At 35.3% G+C, this 17,519-nt stretch overlaps 3 protein-coding genes across 3 annotated transcripts; 1 reads left to right on the plus strand and 2 right to left on the minus strand.

Moving 5' to 3' along the window:
* Positions 1-487: 487 nt before the first annotated feature.
* On the minus strand, positions 488-1,794 carry LOC120183697 (WEB family protein At1g75720-like). Its single transcript, XM_039188354.1, has 2 exons — positions 1,544-1,794; positions 488-1,180 (listed from the first exon to the last, which is right to left on the minus strand). Exons 1-2 carry the CDS (start codon positions 1,682-1,684, stop codon positions 713-715), a joined length of 609 nt encoding a protein of 202 aa, XP_039044285.1. The 5' UTR covers positions 1,685-1,794; the 3' UTR covers positions 488-712.
* On the plus strand, positions 1,688-13,935 carry LOC120184090 (AP-2 complex subunit sigma-like). The gene is made up of 7 exons (XM_039188654.1): positions 1,688-1,918; positions 6,889-6,987; positions 7,107-7,155; positions 7,428-7,458; positions 12,789-12,933; positions 13,340-13,399; positions 13,766-13,935. Exons 1-7 carry the CDS (start codon positions 1,688-1,690, stop codon positions 13,805-13,807), a joined length of 657 nt encoding a protein of 218 aa, XP_039044585.1. The 3' UTR covers positions 13,808-13,935.
* Positions 13,936-14,386: 451 nt separating this feature from the next.
* On the minus strand, positions 14,387-14,949 carry LOC120183708 (gibberellin-regulated protein 11-like). The gene is made up of 3 exons (XM_039188359.1): positions 14,861-14,949; positions 14,734-14,779; positions 14,387-14,655 (listed from the first exon to the last, which is right to left on the minus strand). Exons 1-3 carry the CDS (start codon positions 14,942-14,944, stop codon positions 14,474-14,476), a joined length of 312 nt encoding a protein of 103 aa, XP_039044290.1. The 5' UTR covers positions 14,945-14,949; the 3' UTR covers positions 14,387-14,473.
* Between the last annotated feature and the right edge of the window lie 2,570 nt (positions 14,950-17,519).

A 17,519-nucleotide genomic window follows, 5' to 3' on the forward strand; every position in this document is an offset into this window, starting at 1 on the left:
GAAAAGAAAACGAAATAAAAGTGAATGAGTGGGGATTTAAACCTACACCAATTAGAGAATATGAAGTACTTAAATTACTCAATAAATTTAATAATTAAATGATATGATTGAGAAAATTAATATATCAATAATTAAATTGAAAGTGTTTCATGATTAAGTGATCATTTATATAATGAATCTTTTATTTATTAATGCGTACGAGCTCTTTGTAAGTAGTTGGTTAGTCTCTTTATATAATGAATCATTTATACAATGAAAGAGGTTATGTAAACGAGTGAGGAAATGAAAATGGGCAAGGCATGAAAGAGGGGTTGCTGATGTTTATTTCATTACAAGGGGGTTGGTGTCTGTCTCTCATAACTAAAGTACCTAAAACCAAATTGAAGTTGGAGCATTTAAGCTTTGATAGCTACAAAAGGCAGATATTTGATAACCTTCCCTGTCTCCCCAACCAAACACGGAACACATACCTTACTAATTGATAGCTGAGAAGGTAAAAGCTAAAGTAAATTTAAAATGTCAAATCCAACTGACAACTTATTACTTATCTCTCTTCTAAAACATTCACATTCTGCTTATGGCTTACCCTGCTACAACTTACAAGTGTATAAAGAAGAAAATTATGAAACTTTGAGAATTAAAAAGGGGGCTCAGTTGATAATTATTGTTGGAACTTGGAACTCAAGTATTTATGTTGACACTATGGAGTAGGTCAGGGACTTGTTGGTGATGCAATTTCTGGGTTTCCTTTTTTCCTGGAGAATATACCTCCGATCAGGGGAATCAATGGCTTCTTCTTCTTCTTTCGTAGTGAAGGGTGTCTCTCGAGTTTCTCCACACCTTGCGGAATAATAACTTGAGCCAAAGAAGGTGGATTTGCAAATGTCACGTATCTCTTCTTTTGGAACTCTGTTCCTTGTTCATTAGATGTATGTGTTTTCTTCACTTGATCTGGGACTGGGACAACATCAAACTCCAATATTGGTTTCTGTGTTTCTCGTTCCTTCATTTTCTGCAGTTCTCTCTTTGTTCTTTCAAGCTCCTCTTTTAGAGAAGACAGACAATTCTCCATTGTCATGCTCTCCTCTCTGGCTTTTTCAAGGTTATGCTTCGTCTCCTCCAGCTCAGCCATCACCGTTCCCAGCCTGGATGAACCATTTCCACTTGCTTCACCATACATCTGTCGGAAATTAACTTGGTAAAACTGGTTAATTTATAAACAATACTAGGATTCCACTTGATGTGTTTACAAGGAACTGTGGACAATGACAGAATATATGCTTGCTTTCTTGATGGATAATCCTCCCTTTCTAAAGTTTTGACAATATTCTCAGACATTCTAGAAGGGGGAGGGAGATATATCTTCATCACCTTTCTTGATGGACAACATATGCTTGATTTACCATATGGATCATTGATGAAACCGCTATGCATGACATGTTATATTTTACAGTAAATGAACATCTGGAGTGATGGAAAAGGTACAAAAGCATGGGTATCTACCATGACCAAAAGGAGAAAAGAAACAAGTGGGATTAATTACCTCCTTGAGCCTGTTGGCATAAAGTTCACCGGCTAAAACTTTCTCCCCGAACAAGGCGACGGCCTCTTTGACCGAACTGAATGGCGCCCTGGTATCGATCTCCGACCGGTTGAACATCACAACTCCACCTTCAGCTTTCATGATATGAAAGTGGTGAAAAGAGTGAAGAAAGAAGGGTGTTATATATTTAGGGAGGCTGGTTTCAAGCGGCTAAATGTTGAAATGGAGCAATGGGAAATAGGGTGGGAAGGGAGCTTCGTTACTTGGCGTTCACTTCACTGGAATTCTATTTTATATTTGACAGTGAAATCTGAAGGTGAAGCTGATGCGGCGTTTATGGACTTGAAAAGAGAGGCACTTTTTGAACATCCAAGGGTCCAATATCTCGCACTTGGAGTTTTGGGGGCCCTTCTCTGATTTACTCAATTTTTCAACACCGGAAATTAGTGGTTTTATAATTAACATTTAAAAGATAAAGTTAGAGAAAACACTTTTGATTTTCTTACATTAATGGATTTGATAAGTCCTGTAAATTAACTGAACGTTCAGCGAACCGTTCATGAACCGTGCGGCGGGAAGTTCGGTTATGTACGTTTATTTATTAAATGAACGAACATGAACAAGATTTTTTGTTCGTTTAATTAAATGAAGGAACATGAACATAGGTCTCTTTCGTTCATTTACGTTCGTGAACGTTCGGTTACGTTCGTTTATGTTCATTCATTTATGTTTAATCCAATCTTCTTAAATCAATTTTAGTGACCAATTTGTAAGTATCTTAAAAATATTAATTAATTTGATATTCTGATGACCAACTCCATAATTAACCCAATTTAATTTGGAGATTAAATCCAATATGTTAACCCGTGAGGCATCTCGCACCTATTTTCATTTTCCCCCTTTTTTTCCCAAATTCTAGTGTTCACTGGAGAGTGGAGACGATCGCTGAAAGCTTCAAAACAAGTTCTATTATAGTGCAATCTGAAGTTTTACAGGTCTGTTTTCATCTCTTTCTCTGTTTTATTTGGCTTAATAGTTGATATATAAAGTTATTGCAGGTATCTTCACATCTAAAACTCAAGAAAACATCATACTTCTTTCTAGAAATAGATGAGAAGATAAAGGTAACAATCGGAAGTATATGAGCATCAGTACAGAGAAAAATATATAAAATTTGCCAGAAAACAAAACAAAGGTTTCTATGCAATTTCTGAAAAAGAGTGTAATAGCGAAAGTAATGAGTTTTCTAGGAAGAACCCATTAATAAGTAGAAAATACACTTTGACAATAAACTTTTGTTTTCATAGTTATTGTGTGACCTTTAGTTGTGGAGTATATTTTAGGTACATTAAAATTTTGAATGGTGGTTTAGCAATAATATCAATTACGATATGTAGCAGCGAAGGGATTTCGGATCTATGTTATTGCCTTGTAGTCCAATTTGTACTGTTCAAAATCTTCATTCTGTTAAATTTTCTACTCTGCCAACGAAAAGGATCATTATTAACAAATCTCACTAAAGTCTGACATTGATGTCACAAAACTTTTAGCCGACAAATTTATTAGAATAACGTAGTGAAAAATGATTGTTAATATGTAATCATGGACCACTAAGATAAATGTTATAGCGTTAAATTAAAGTCGTGTGAATCATTTAATATCTTTAAAAGATCGATCGAAATATTTGATATCTTCAAATATTTTATCACTGCTAATCAGCTCTTTTGCTATTTATCACTGTAGATTTGGTTGATTTGCATTGTCGACTATTTTTCATGAAAGAACAATGGAAGGTAGGGTCTCTAACGTTTATGTTTGTTTCGTTTATGTTCGTTTATTTATTAAATAAACGAACATGAACAAGTTATATTCCTTAATAAACGAACATGAAAAAAAAAATTGTTCGTTTATGTTCGAACATGAACATGCATCCGTTCGTGTGCGTTCGATTCGTTTATAGGCCTAGATTTGAGAATGCTTGAGATATGAGACAGTGTGATTAAGATATCCGATAGAGGACAAACAAAAAACAAACACCTGAAATTGAGAAAGTCTAAGCTGAAACACATTAAAATAAGATTAAAAAAGGTAGTTAAGTTTGAGCGTTGGATGAGATTTTTCTAAGAGTATAATATAATTGTTGGATGAAAAAAAATAAGAAAAGATAAATTCTCTATTATCAACTTAAAATGGTATCGTTTTCAATAACGGATGCATGTATATTTTAAAGTGGGTATGTTTTTATCTTGAAATCTGAATTTTTTTATATTTATTTATTTTACTAATGATGTTCATCTTAAAATTTTATTGGTGCATATCTCATATAATTTTTTTTATTATTAATACAAATATGTTCAACCTGAAAAATAATTTTAAATCCGTCATTGATCGTAAAAGTTACATAATTGGTAAGAAAATCAGTTATAACCTAAAATGTTACCCTAGCTTTTCAATTGAAGAAAAATATTATCATTCGTGTAACATTTTAAGTTATAATTGGTTTTCTTATAAGATATGTAACTTTTTAGATTAGAAGTTAAAATGTTATGTTAGGCATACCAAATCATGTAGATTGTGTAATTTTTAGGATAAAACTTAAAATATGACCATGAATTTTGATTTTTTTTTCTTTTCATTTGAAAAATTATAATAGTATTTTAGGTTATAACCATATTTCTTATCGGGTAAGTAATCTTTTAGATTGAAAAGGGTAATATATATATATTTTTTATTCAATATTTCTCTTGTTCTTAACTATAAATTTTATATTATGTTCAAATTTTTTCTAGTTTTTTTTCCTCTTATCAAGCACATCGGTTATTCTTTTTTTCATCTTTGCTTGGCTGATAGCGACATTAGTTTTAGTGTTAATTGTCGATTGTCGATATTCATTATTTTTCGTTTATTTTATTTTCAATAACTCTTCCTTTATAATACGTTTTTCTTTATACGACACATTTTTTACTTTTATGATATGTTTTTCTTATGTCTTTTGACACGCTTTTGATCTTCTTTATCAGAGGTTTAGTCGCTCTTTTTGTTTTATTTTTTTCTTAAAATATGATTTGACGACACCTATCAAGATTATTATTATTTATTATCATGTTGATCTTTAAACTATAAACTCTGATTGAATTGGGATAAGTCATTACATTCTTAAATGATTTTCTTATGTATTTCAATTTTTATAAGAGAAAATCGCCTCAGTGACCAAAAATGCATTATAATATACGATTTTAACCAACTTTTTTTTGATTTGCCAAAATGACCAACAAAATCGCAACGCGATATCAAAACCGCAACGCGATTTAGAAAAGCGCAACGTTGAAAAGAAAATCGCAACGCGATCTTCCAAGAATCGCAATGCGATTCATAAAATCGCAACGCGATCTTCCAAGAATCGCAACGCGATTCAGAAAATCGCAACGCGATTCAGAAAATCGCAACGCGATTCAGAAAATCGCAACGCGATCTTCCAAGAATCGCAACGCGATTCCAAGAATCGCAACGCGATTTAGAAAATCGCAACGCGATTCCAAGAATCGCAACGCGATCCAGAAAATCGCAACGCGATTCCAAGAATCGCAACGCGATCTTCCAAGAATCGCAACGCGATTCAGAAAATCGCAACGCGATTTATAAAATCGCAACGCGATCTTACAAGAATCGCAACGCGATTAAGAAAATGAGTAAATTCTTTCAAAAGTTGTTGCATTTGTTTCTTCTTAAGAATTTTCTCTAAAAAGATAGTATCCGGCGGACGGTCGAAGACACGTATTACCACGACCACGACCACGACCACGACCACGACCACGACCACGACCACGACCACGACCACGACCACGACCACGACCACGACCACGACCACGACCACGACCACGACCACGACCACGACCACGACCCGACCCGACCCGACCCGAGACGAGACGGCGGCGGCGGCGGCGCGAGAGTCCCCTTGTCTCTTTCTCAACAAGGAAATGGGAAATCCAAGCCTTAAATACTTCCCAATAGTGTTTCCAATACTATGTGGGATTGAGCATTACTCAACACTTCAAAGAAAATATAGCAATTTTTGTAGTATTTCCCACTTAATCCATATCTAAAAATATTAAAACATTTATCAAGAGAATTAAAAGAGTTGTAGATATCTACATTTCAATTCAAACTTATACATATAGTTTAATATGATAAATGTTTTAATATTTTTAATATGGATTAAGCGGGAAACATGCTACAAAATTGCTATATTTTCTTTGAAGTGTTGAGTAATGCTCATCCCACATAGTAGGAAACACTATTGGGAAGTGTATTTAAGGCTTGGATTCCCATTTCCTTGTTGAGTGAAAGAGAAAAGGGGGACTCTCGCGCGCCGCCGCCGCCGCCGTCTCGTCGGGTCGGGTCGTGGTCGTGGTGTGGTCGTGGTCGTGGTCGTGGTCGTGGTCGGGTCGTGGTCGTGGTCGTGGTCGTGGTAATACGTGTCTTCGACACGTCCGCGCGGATACTATCTTTTTAGAGAAAATTCTTAAGAAAGAAACAAATGCAACAACTTTTGAAAGAATTACTCATTTTCTTAATCGCGTTGCGATTCTTGGAATCGCGTTGCGTTTTAATCGCGTTGCGATTCTTGGAAGATCGCGTTGCGATTTTCTAAATCGCGTTGCGATTCTTGGAAGATCGCGTTGCGATTTTCTGAATCGCGTTGCGATTCTTGGAATCGCGTTGCGATTTTCTGGATCGCGTTGCGATTTTGGAATCGCGTTGCGAGATTTTTGAATCGCGTTGCGATTCTTGGAATCGCGTTGCGATTTTCTGGATCGCGTTGCGATTCTTGGAATCGCGTTGCGATTTTCTAAATCGCGTTGCGATTCTTGGAATCGCGTTGCGATTTTCTTAATCGCGTTGCGATTCTTGGAAGATCGCGTTGCGATTTTCTGAATCGCGTTGCGATCTTCTTTTCTTATGTATTTCAATTTTTATAATTATGATATGCGATTTATTGACAGTCTTATATTAATTTAATTTAAATTATTGAATTGATTTAACAGAATTTCTATATAATTTGATCTGATGTGATATTAAACTTGTTTAATTACATGATTTGACATCGTGAGTAGACATTGGTGTAACTCGCCATCTTGTAAAGTTTCAAATCCGTCGTGTTCGACAATCTACGAAGCGCGAAACAATAAAAACATTTTTGCCTATTAGCTCCAACAATGGTACAACCTTATTCTTTACTCTTCCCCTTCCTCGAAGATGACATTCTTTTTCTAAAAAAAGTGTTTTTTGGAATAGAAAATCTGAAATCTTTGTTGATCTTTTTGTTGTGTTCTTGATCATGGCAGATCCGATTCGTTTTGTTGCAAAACAGGCAAGGCAAGATTCGTCTAGCCAAATATTATGTTCCTCTCGAGGATTCCGAGAAGCACAAGGTCGAAAATGAGGTATTACATTTCCCCTTTATATTGATTATTATACGAAAATCTCGACCTTTTCTTTAAGGTTTGAGTTTTGGACGATTTCTTAGTTTGGGTTTTTCAATATCTTGATTATACATTTACAGGTTCATCGATTGGTTGTTAACAGATATCCAAAGTTTACATTTTCATTGAGGCATGTGACTTTCCTAATTCTCCTTTTCAATCCATTTATAAAGTTTGTGCTTTCCCCCCATTTTCGATTCTCGTATTTGGTTTACCAGGGAAAACTGTTGGTGTAAGGAAAGTTTTTGCTTTAGTTCTTTCATTAATCATGATTTTAGAGAGAATCACCAAAATAAATTAGTTATAAAATTGAAGAAATATGAAAACGGGGTGAAGATCTAACATTAAGCGTTGATTAAATTGCTGAATTTTGATTGATTCTATGCATATACTTCTGCTGTGGTTTCGTACGCACAAGGTAATTTACTGGCGGTGTAGAGTTACTACATTGCATATGTATGCAACAATCCAGACGTGCTTCCATGCATGCTCATGTATGATATGTTGAAAGTCATAGCAGCCCAACAAGTGGGGCGGCTAAATGGTCAAAAATGGCTAAAATTTGTTGATTTTTTGTATGGAAAAATTATAAACTTTAGTCACTAAACTTTAGAATATTTATAAGATTAGTCCTTAAACTTTAATTATAAATATCCTAACTCATTTAACTTCAAAATCATCCTAAAATATTTTAGCTTTCTTCCAATAATAGAGAGAATTTAGAGAGTTTATTGAGAGTTATTTTCTCTTTTTTATCAAGAGAGAATTATCATTGTTTTCTCCTTGGTAGATCGAGAGAAGTTGTAATTCCTATTTTCTCATAGTGAAATTATTCTACCGTTGCCCGTAGTTTTTACCTTATATTATTTAGGGGTTTTTTACGTAAACTTTGTCTCTCTTTTAACTTCATTTTTATTTTCTCAAATTATCAGTTGCGATTTTGCTTTTTCTGATAACCGTTTTTCGCAACAATTGGTATCCGAGCCAGATTAGAATGTGTAATATTTGCTTATTGTCTTTGTGGTTGCCATCAAAAGGTGGATCCTCCAACATAAGAAAGTAAGAAGTTATTACTCATTCTTTGAAGGTTATAGAGAACTATTCACGATAGTGAAATATTGTGAGCTATCCGTAAAAGAAACTATGACAACGAAATTTGATATTGAAAAATTCAATGAGAGAAATTTCTCATTGTGGAACTTGATTCTGGAAATAAGATCAGGTGTTTCAGAACAGATAATGGAGGAGAATACACAAACGAAGAATTTGATGACTTTTGCAGGAAAGAAAACATCAAAAGATAGTTCACAGTGACGAGCACTCCTCAACAAAATGGAGTGACAGAGCGGATGAACAGAACTTTGTTAGAAAGAACAAGAGCAATGTTGAGGGATGCAGGCTTAAAAAAATCATTCTGGGCAGAAGCAGTCAATATCGAATGTTATTTGGTGAATCGAGTTCCATCAACTGCAATAGAGCTGAGGACACTAATGGAGATGTGGACTGGTAAACCAGCTGATTATTCAAACCTCCATGTATTTGGAAGTGTTGTGTACGTGATGTACGATTCCTAAGAAATTTCAAAGTTGGATCCAAAATCCAGGAAATACAAATTCTTGGGATATGCTGATGGTGTAAAGGGGTATCGATTGTGGGATCCCACTGCCCGCAAAGTGATTATCAACATGGATGTTATCTTTGTAGAAGATAAACTAAAAAGAAAAGAAGACGATGATAGCACTGAAAAGTCGGAGACTACACAGATACATGTAGAAAAGGAGGTTGAACAAGGAGATTCTTCTGAAGTAGAACCAGCACATGATGAACAAGAACCAGAGAGTTCTGAAGCTCCAACAACTCGTCAATCAAATCGTGTGAGAAGACATCCCAATTAGCACTCATATTATGTTATAGAAGGTAATATTGCATACTGCCTTTTAACAGAGGACGGTGAGCCATCAACATACCAGGAGATAATAAACAACTCAGATGCTTCATTATGGATGATGGCGATGCAAGAAGAAATTGAAACCCTTCATAAAAATAATACATGGGACCTTGTGCCACTACCACAAGGAAGGAAGTCAATTGGTAACAAATGGGTCTTCAAAATCAAGCGAAATGGTGACGATCAAGTTGAGAGGTATCGTGCAAGACTGGTGGTCAAAGGATATGCTCAAAAAGAATGTATTGATTTCAATGAAATATTTTTTCATGTGGTTCGACTAACAACAGTTCGAGTAGTTTTGACAATGTGTGCTACATTGAACTTTCATCTAGAGCAGCTAGATGTTAAAACAACTTTTCTTCATGAAAATATTGAAGAAGATATTTACTTGCTCCAACCTGAAGGTTTGAAGAAAAAGAAAAGAACTTGGTTTGCAGGTTGAACAAATCTCTGTACGGTTTAAAGCAGGCGTCGAGATGTTGGTATAAGAGATTTGATTCATTCATTATGTGACTTGGATACAACAGACTTAATGCAGACCCTTGTGCATATTTCAAAAGGTCTGTTTATAACGATTTTGTTATATTGTTGTTGTATGTGGATGACATGTTGGTTGCAGGACCAACAAAGATCATATTGAAGAATTGAAGGCACAACTGGCTATAGAATTTGAAATGAAGGACTTGGGATCAGCAAACAAGATTCTAGGTATGCAAATTCATCGAGACAGAAGTAATAGGAAGATTTGGCTTTTACAAAAAAATTACTTGAAGATCTTGTAACGATTCAGCATGCAAGATTGTAAGTCAATTTCTATCCCTATTTCTATTAGCTTCAAATTATCCTCCAGTATGAGTCCTAACAGTGAAGAAGAAAAGATGGAGATATCTCGAATACCGTATGCATCAGCAGTGGGAAGTTTAATGTTCGTTATGATATGCACAAGATCAGACATTGCACAAGCAGTGGGAGTGGTTAGTCGGTACATGGCGAATCCAGACAAAAAGCATTGGAATATAGTAAAGAGAGTTTTGAGATACATCAAAGGGACCTCAAATGTTGCATTATGTTACGGAGGATCAAATTTACTTATTAATGTGTATGTTGATTCTGATTATGCAGGGGATTTGGATAAAAGTAAATCTACTACAGGATATGTGTTCAAAATTGCTGGTGGAGCTGTAAGCTGAGTTTTAAAATTGCAGTCAGTTGTGGCTACATCTACAACAGATGCAGAATATGTAGCAGCTACACAAGCCAGTAAAAAAACAATTTGGTTGAAGATGCTATTGGAGGAGTTTGGGCACAATCAAGAGTACGTCTCTATGTTTTGTAACAGTCAAAGTGCCTTGCATCTAGAAAGGAATCCAACATTTCATTCAAGGACAAAGCACATACGAGTTCAGTACCATTTCATTCGTGAAAAAGTGGAAAAAGGGACAGTAGATATGCAGAAGATTCATACCAAAGACAACGTAGTAGATTTCATGACGAAGGCGATCAGTGCTGATAAATTTACTTGGTGTCGATTCTCTTGTGGCCTGTCATAGACGTAAGCAACATGAAGATACGAGGTAGAAAGAGTGGTGTGAAGATATAATTGTTGCAATAAAATCTTCAAGTGAGAGATTGTTGAAAGTCATAGCAGCCCAACAAGTGGGGCGGCTAAATGGTAAAAAATGGCTGAAATTTGTTGATTTTTTGTATGGAAAAATTATAAACTTTAGTCACTAAACTTTAGAGTATTTATAAGATTAATCCTTAAGCTTCAAATATAAATACCCTAATCCATTTAGCTTCAAAATCATCTAAAAGCATTCTAGCTTTCTTCCATTTTGAGAGAATTTAGAGAGTTTATTGAGAGTTTTTTTTCCTTTTTATCAAGAGATAATTATCATTGTTTTCTCCTTGGTAGATCGAGAGAAGTTGTAATTCCTATTTTCTCATAGTGAAATTCTTCTACCGTTGCCCGTGGTTTTTACCCTATATTATTTAGGGGTTTTTCATATAAATTTTGTGTCTCTTTTATTATCATTTTTATTTTCTCAAATTATCAGTTGCGATATTGCTCTATCCGATAGTCGTCTTTCGCAACATGATATAGTTAAGATGGTTTTAGAATTAATAAGAGTCTAGAAGTTAGTTGGTTATAACAGAATATTGTTAAGCAGTTTTTAAAGCTTTGTAAAGCTGTTATATAAGCTGGAAGAACGTGAGGCTTGTAATTAGCTTTTGTAATCATCTTTGTTAATTGAATAGAGAAAGTGCACAAGTTCTTGAAGGTTTCTCTGGTTTATTCAACATGGCAGCATTCTCACATGGTATCATTCGCTAAAGATCTTGTCATCTTTGTTTTCTTTCACTACTGCGTCGTTGATAGTCGATCTCAGTTTCGTCAATGTTGTTCCGTTTCTTCCATTAATTGTTGTTTTTCTTCTCAGTCGATTGTTTTTCCTTCATCCGCTGCTGCTATTTTCGTTTGTTGTAGATCTAAATCAATTCAACTATTGTTGCTTTCTCCATCGAATTGTCATTTTCCTCTGCTGCCTGCACCAATTTTCTGCAACCCATTTTATTTTCATAGCAATCCCAATTCTCTTCTTCAACCGTTTATCCACTGAATCAACCTTCTGTTTTGAACCAATAGTGACAAACACCACTTTGGACAGAGTCTGCCCTTCCCAGGGATCCCATAACAATGTCGAACTCGAAAACCCTACTCGCTTTTCCGTCGACGAGCACAACAAGAAAGAAAACGCGATGGTCGAGTTCGTGCGAGTTGTGAAAGCAAGCAAGTGGTGGCTGGGACGCTTCACCATTTGACTGTGGAATCTATCGATCCTGAAAAATGTCCATATACTGTAAGCTGTGTCCACAAACGATCCTGTAGTTCATGGTGCTACAATCATGCTGTGAAGATTATACAACAGAGATCCAATTCGTTGTTGCCTTACGAACTTATAGAATTTGTTCATGCCAACGCCGAAGTATCAGAAGATTTCGCGAAACTAAACATGCCTCTTAAGTTTAAGAGAGGGACAAGGAAGATAAGAAGAAAGAAATGAAGGTGAACAAGAATAACGGAAGGAAACGTCGCACTTCCGATTCAAGTGAATGGAAGGAAGCATCGGCACTTCCGATTCAAACTGAAAGGAAGGAAGCATCGGCACTTTCGATTCAAGTCGAATGGAAGGAGACGTCGCACTTTCGATTCAAGTGTTCATTTTTTTTTCATTAAGAAGGTTGAGAAAGTTGGGAGAATGTTGAGAGTTACTGCACTGCATATGTATGCAGCAGTCCCAGACGTGCTTCCATGCATGCTCATGCATGATATAGTTGAGATGGTTGTAGAATTAATACGAGTCTAGAAGCTAGTTGGTTATAACAGAATATTGTTAAGCAGTTTTTAAAGCTTTGTAAAGCTGTTATATAAGCTGGAAGAACGTGAGGCTTGTAATCAGCTTTTGTAATCATCTTTGTTAATTGAATAGAGAAAGTGCACAAGTTCTTGAAGGTTTCTCTGGTATATTCAACATGGCAGCATTCTCACATTTTTATTGGAATATATTCTGGAATACATGACTGCATTCTAGAATATGCAGTAACGTGTGTATGTGTTGTTGATGTGAGCGTTGTGTGTGTGAGTGAGTTGTTATTGCTGTTAAGAAATATTGGATTCTGTTATGAGTTTGTTATAGAGGTTGAGTACACTTGAAGTTACAGCTTCTATATAAGCTGGTTGTAACGTAGTTAACAATGAGCTTAATGAATGTTATTAGAGGTTATTCACTGAATTCTATCTTCTCAACAGGAGGTATGCTGGATTGTTCTTCTGCTTGTGTGCTAACATAACGGATAATGAGTTCGCGTACTTGGAAAGCATCCATTTATTTGTGGAGATATTGGATCATTTTTTCAGTAATGTTTGCGAGCTCGACTTGGTTTTTAATTTTCAGAAGGTATGTAACAATGATTGTTATTGTTAACTTCTGCTTGAACATATCTTGCTGTATTGAAATTTACTTCGTGATTTTCATGAAGCTGCCATTTTCAAAAGCTTGGTAGTTGATGATCAAAGTTTGTGCTCTCAAGCCTTAACACATGGTGAACTTCCTTTTCAAATTGTTTTTTTTTTTTGTTGCAATCTTTATCTTGTGCATGTGAAAGCTAGTTCTGGCTCCGTTCCTGCTTTGATTTGCTCATTTATGGGGATAATCATGTGTTACCTGGTTTATTGATGTTAGCTTTTCTGATTACTGAGATGAATTTGAGTTTATATTCCACATATCAGTGTCACTGCGTGCATTAATGTTGGCTGTCATAATTCTGCAATATGATTTACCCTTTCCCTGGAAATTCTTGAAGGTCTATCTAATACTTGATGAATTCATTCTTGCCGGAGAGCTTCAAGAAACAAGAAAAAAGGTTTGCATTTTTCTCTGGACCTTTAACCTTTTAATTATTGTTCATGCTGATGGTTCTATGGTTAATATTGATCAGAACTGTAGTGCAGCTCTTTCCTTCCCAATTCATATCCTTTGTTTCCTTTTTTTTCCGGCCATCTCTTTCTTTATCATCATCATCCTTCGAGTTGTTTTTAAGAGTTTTGGTCTTGGAATTTTCATAGTTTTGGACAAATTTACCGAAATGCTCTGTCATGCACTCTTTGAATATGATAGCAGTAAGATCTATCTTATTCAAAGTTCCCTTTTCCTGTTGTAAAGGTGCAATGCTAATGTCTAATGGCTTTGAATCTATAGCACTCTTAGTTAGTCTTGTTGCATTTTGCAGGCAATTATAGAGAGAATGGGAGAACTGGAGAAGCTAGAGTAAGGATGATTCTGCATGAAAGAAAGATGGTGCAATTTGTGTTGAGTTGTTTCTATTGTTGCCTGTATTTTTGTGTTATTACTAACCATTTGACAGTGAACGTTGAAATACTCCTACAAACGTTGTACTCAAACCCGAGATATCTAAGGATACTCTAAGGATAATAATATCATTTTAACCACCAAAGTCTTGATTCGTGCAACAACATCTGGTGTTGAATGTAGAGGAACGGCAATTTGAGCATTGGGCACCAGTGGCTTTCCATTTTGCCAACTTGGAATTGAGTCAAGATTGTAGCAGTTCCACCAGGCCTTTGTTTTCGGCCTAATGACATTTAAAAAAAAAACATTTTAAGTCTTAAAATTTTGATTTTTTTGTTAGATTAAACCAACTGATAGAAAAAGTATCATCCGTGGTAAGTTAACATCAGCTATTGTCCTTTTACCATTGTTTTACGTTTTAATTTTTTTTTATAAATTTACATTTTTAATATTTTAAATATACTAAATTACTTTGGATTAGAATTGCTATTTCATAAATATCATTAAAACGAAAGAAAGTAGGTACAACCACATATTTTACACTGCAATTAATATTATTCAGTTACTTTCAAAATCATACAATATAATTTTACTTTGAGTGGTAATTAAACCAGATTATATGGGTTATTTAAGGGCATTTGTGTCTTCCTCCGTGGGTGGTCATGTCGCGGTAGCATGGGCACACATCATAGTTGCCGGAGGTTCCCGGAGGGACACAATGGCACCGATTGCAGCACGTCCCACACGCTCGCTTGCAAAGGTTCGGCCTCGACGATAACTTGCATCTCTCCCCACAAGCTTCGTCACAATCTAAACCAAGCATATAGATCATATGCAATACACCATTCATAACATTGAAACAAAAATGAAATCACTAGTATTTGTTACCTATTTCCTCATCAGTCATCGAATGTTGTACAGTGTTCTTGATCACCTGCAATACATAATATTGGACAGAATCTTACATGGTATGTAGGAAAATTAATAAGAACATTATATAGAAATGGAAATTTACCATTGGATCGGAGGAGTCAGCAAAGTGAAGTAACAGCAAAAGAGAAATAAGAAGCAGAGGTAAAAGAGTCTTGGAGACGGCCATTACTTGGAGTTGTTGTCTATGATGGACATGGGCTGACCTGCTCTGGTATTTATAGGAAGGTAGAGGTAATAGTGTAGATAGATGTGGTGGATTCTAACCCAAGGTAAAGTAGGTTGATGTTTAAAAGTAAAGCTATCAGAGTAATCAATAATGACTAAATTGGTAGATATGGGGAAATTGGTATGTGTCATCTGGCATTTTTCCTCTTTTCATTGTTATTTCCATTATATAAATGAATGAAAGATATGTAATCATATTTCTTTTCCCAATATGATCAACATCCAATTCGTTTTTCATATTTAATTTGTTTTCAAAACTTCCCATCACGCTTTGCCCCCTTGATGTGTCTAAGGATGTTTAATAGTTAAACAGTTCGTGAGTTACTCGAACTCGACTCAATCAAAATTCGATCAATATTTTGGTGAGTTTAGAGAGTAACGAGTCAGGTCGAGTAAATTTTTTTTAAGGAGCACGAGTTGAACAAAAAAAGATTTAACAAACATGAGTCGAGCACTACTTAACTTGCTATCAACTCACTTAATAAGCATCCCTAGATATATCATTCAAGAAATTACGTCTTTCACAATCCAAATTAATAGTATCTAGGACCATATTGATCGAGATGTAAATGAACTCTGGTTATTGCTTGATTGATGTTTCCTAGTCGTTCAATTCAAGGTTCTAATTAACATTGGGTTCATATTAAATGCTTCAATTCTGCTCCCAAACTGTCGTATCATATTGCCAGTGGTAAAACTTTTCGTCCTCGTCTACGACAGTGATCTATCCGATTCAAGAGACCTAACTTGTGCTTGAATAAAAAAATTTACACCTCGATTTAATTTTATTTGAATTTAGTTTAAATAATTAAAATTTAAGATATAAAATAAGATTTATCAATTTGAATAATTTAATTATTTTTATTCTATCGATAGAATATTCACTCTTCGTTTAATACTAATATTTTTAAAAAATGCAGCGAAAAAGTGAATATTAAAAGTGATTTAGAATTATTTTGTTTAAAAAATTTGATTGTTTCTTTATGGATTCCTAAAGGTAAACTTTGTCCCTAGACAAGCTCGCATCCACCCCTACTTATTTTGAAAAAGAAATCTAACGATTGCAATTGGACCCAAGTAAATTATTACATAGATTGTCAAACTGAGAATGGATACCGTCAGTGAAGTATCCTCTTTAAGAGAAGGGTAAAATATATATAAATGGTCTCGCGACTATATAATATTATTTTTTTGGGTCTCTCAATTATTAAAAGTTATAAAATGATTCCCTAACTATAGGATGTTGCTTTATTGAGTCTCATGACTATTAAAATTTACAAAATGATCACTATAGTCACAAAATGATCACATAGCTATTCATATGTTCCAAACTTGTCATTTCTATTAAAACATTGAGGGCCTTTTGAGCTTGGCGTTAACCTGTTGACTGGGATATGATAAAACTTGATATCAGAATCGTTTGAGGTGAATTTTTTGGATAAAGCCTCTATTTATATTATGTCGTCAAGCCAGTGCTTGAAATATTTTGTCGTCAAGCTTGTGATTAAAAGTAATGATGGTGCTAGAAAACATCATTAAAATACAATTTTATCATATTTAAGTCAATATGTTGTGTCACAACCCCATTTAAATTAAAAAAAATAAAAAAAAAATTAAATCAATTTAGTTAAATTTAGGGGTCAAATTGAAAGTTTTTAAAACTTGCAGCCTATTTTAGAAGCTAAAGAAAATTCAGGGACCTAACCTTAAATTTATCCATTTTCTATCAGAATGGGAAAATAATAATAATAAAATGGTTTAGAGGCCGCAAGGATTCAAACCCTTATCCTTGGATAAGGCAGCCCATCACCCTACCATTAGGCTAGGGCACTATTTGTGTCTTATTTTAATAAATGTATATATTGAAGGCTAAAGCTGACTATTATACCTAATCCCTAAATCCCTAGCTCGCTAACCTTTCACCGTCGAATACGTCGCCGTCCGACAGCCGTGAAATGCATCGCCACCCCACTGTGACCACCGCATCGCTCTGACCAAAACCCCCTTGGTTTCAAGCCGAGCATCGTCGTCGTTTGTCATTAATTGACATTCGATCGAATCACAAAAAAAAACCCAAAATCGTGCCACCTTGTTTCACCGATACTGTAGATCTAGACGTCAGCTCGTCTCACCACCGCTCCCATCACCGTCGCACGCGTCGACAATGCGCGTGGGACTTTGTCGTCGGTCGAGGAGTCTTTTGGAATCGGTCCATTCAGACCAAACCGGGTCGAACTGAGTCAACTCGCTTAGTCAACTCACTGAGTCAACTCGCTATGTCAACTCGTTGACTTTAACTGACTGTTGATCTGATCATTGACTTTGACTAGAGTTTATCGTTGACTTTTGACCAAAACAGTCAAATTTTATGTTTTTCGACGTCCCGAGTCTGAACCGAAGTCTATTTTGCCAAATTTGAACCTGAAAGCCTCCAAATTGACCATCAAACTTTAACATGCATATGTACTTAAGTGTTTTATTTACGAATAATTGAAGGTACATGAGACTCTCCCGAC

This window comes from Hibiscus syriacus, unplaced genomic scaffold (genome assembly GCF_006381635.1).
Source record: "Hibiscus syriacus cultivar Baekdansim isolate YM2019G1 unplaced genomic scaffold, ASM638163v2 tig00003725_pilon, whole genome shotgun sequence".
In the NCBI taxonomy this organism is placed as follows: Eukaryota; Viridiplantae; Streptophyta; class Magnoliopsida; order Malvales; family Malvaceae; genus Hibiscus; species Hibiscus syriacus.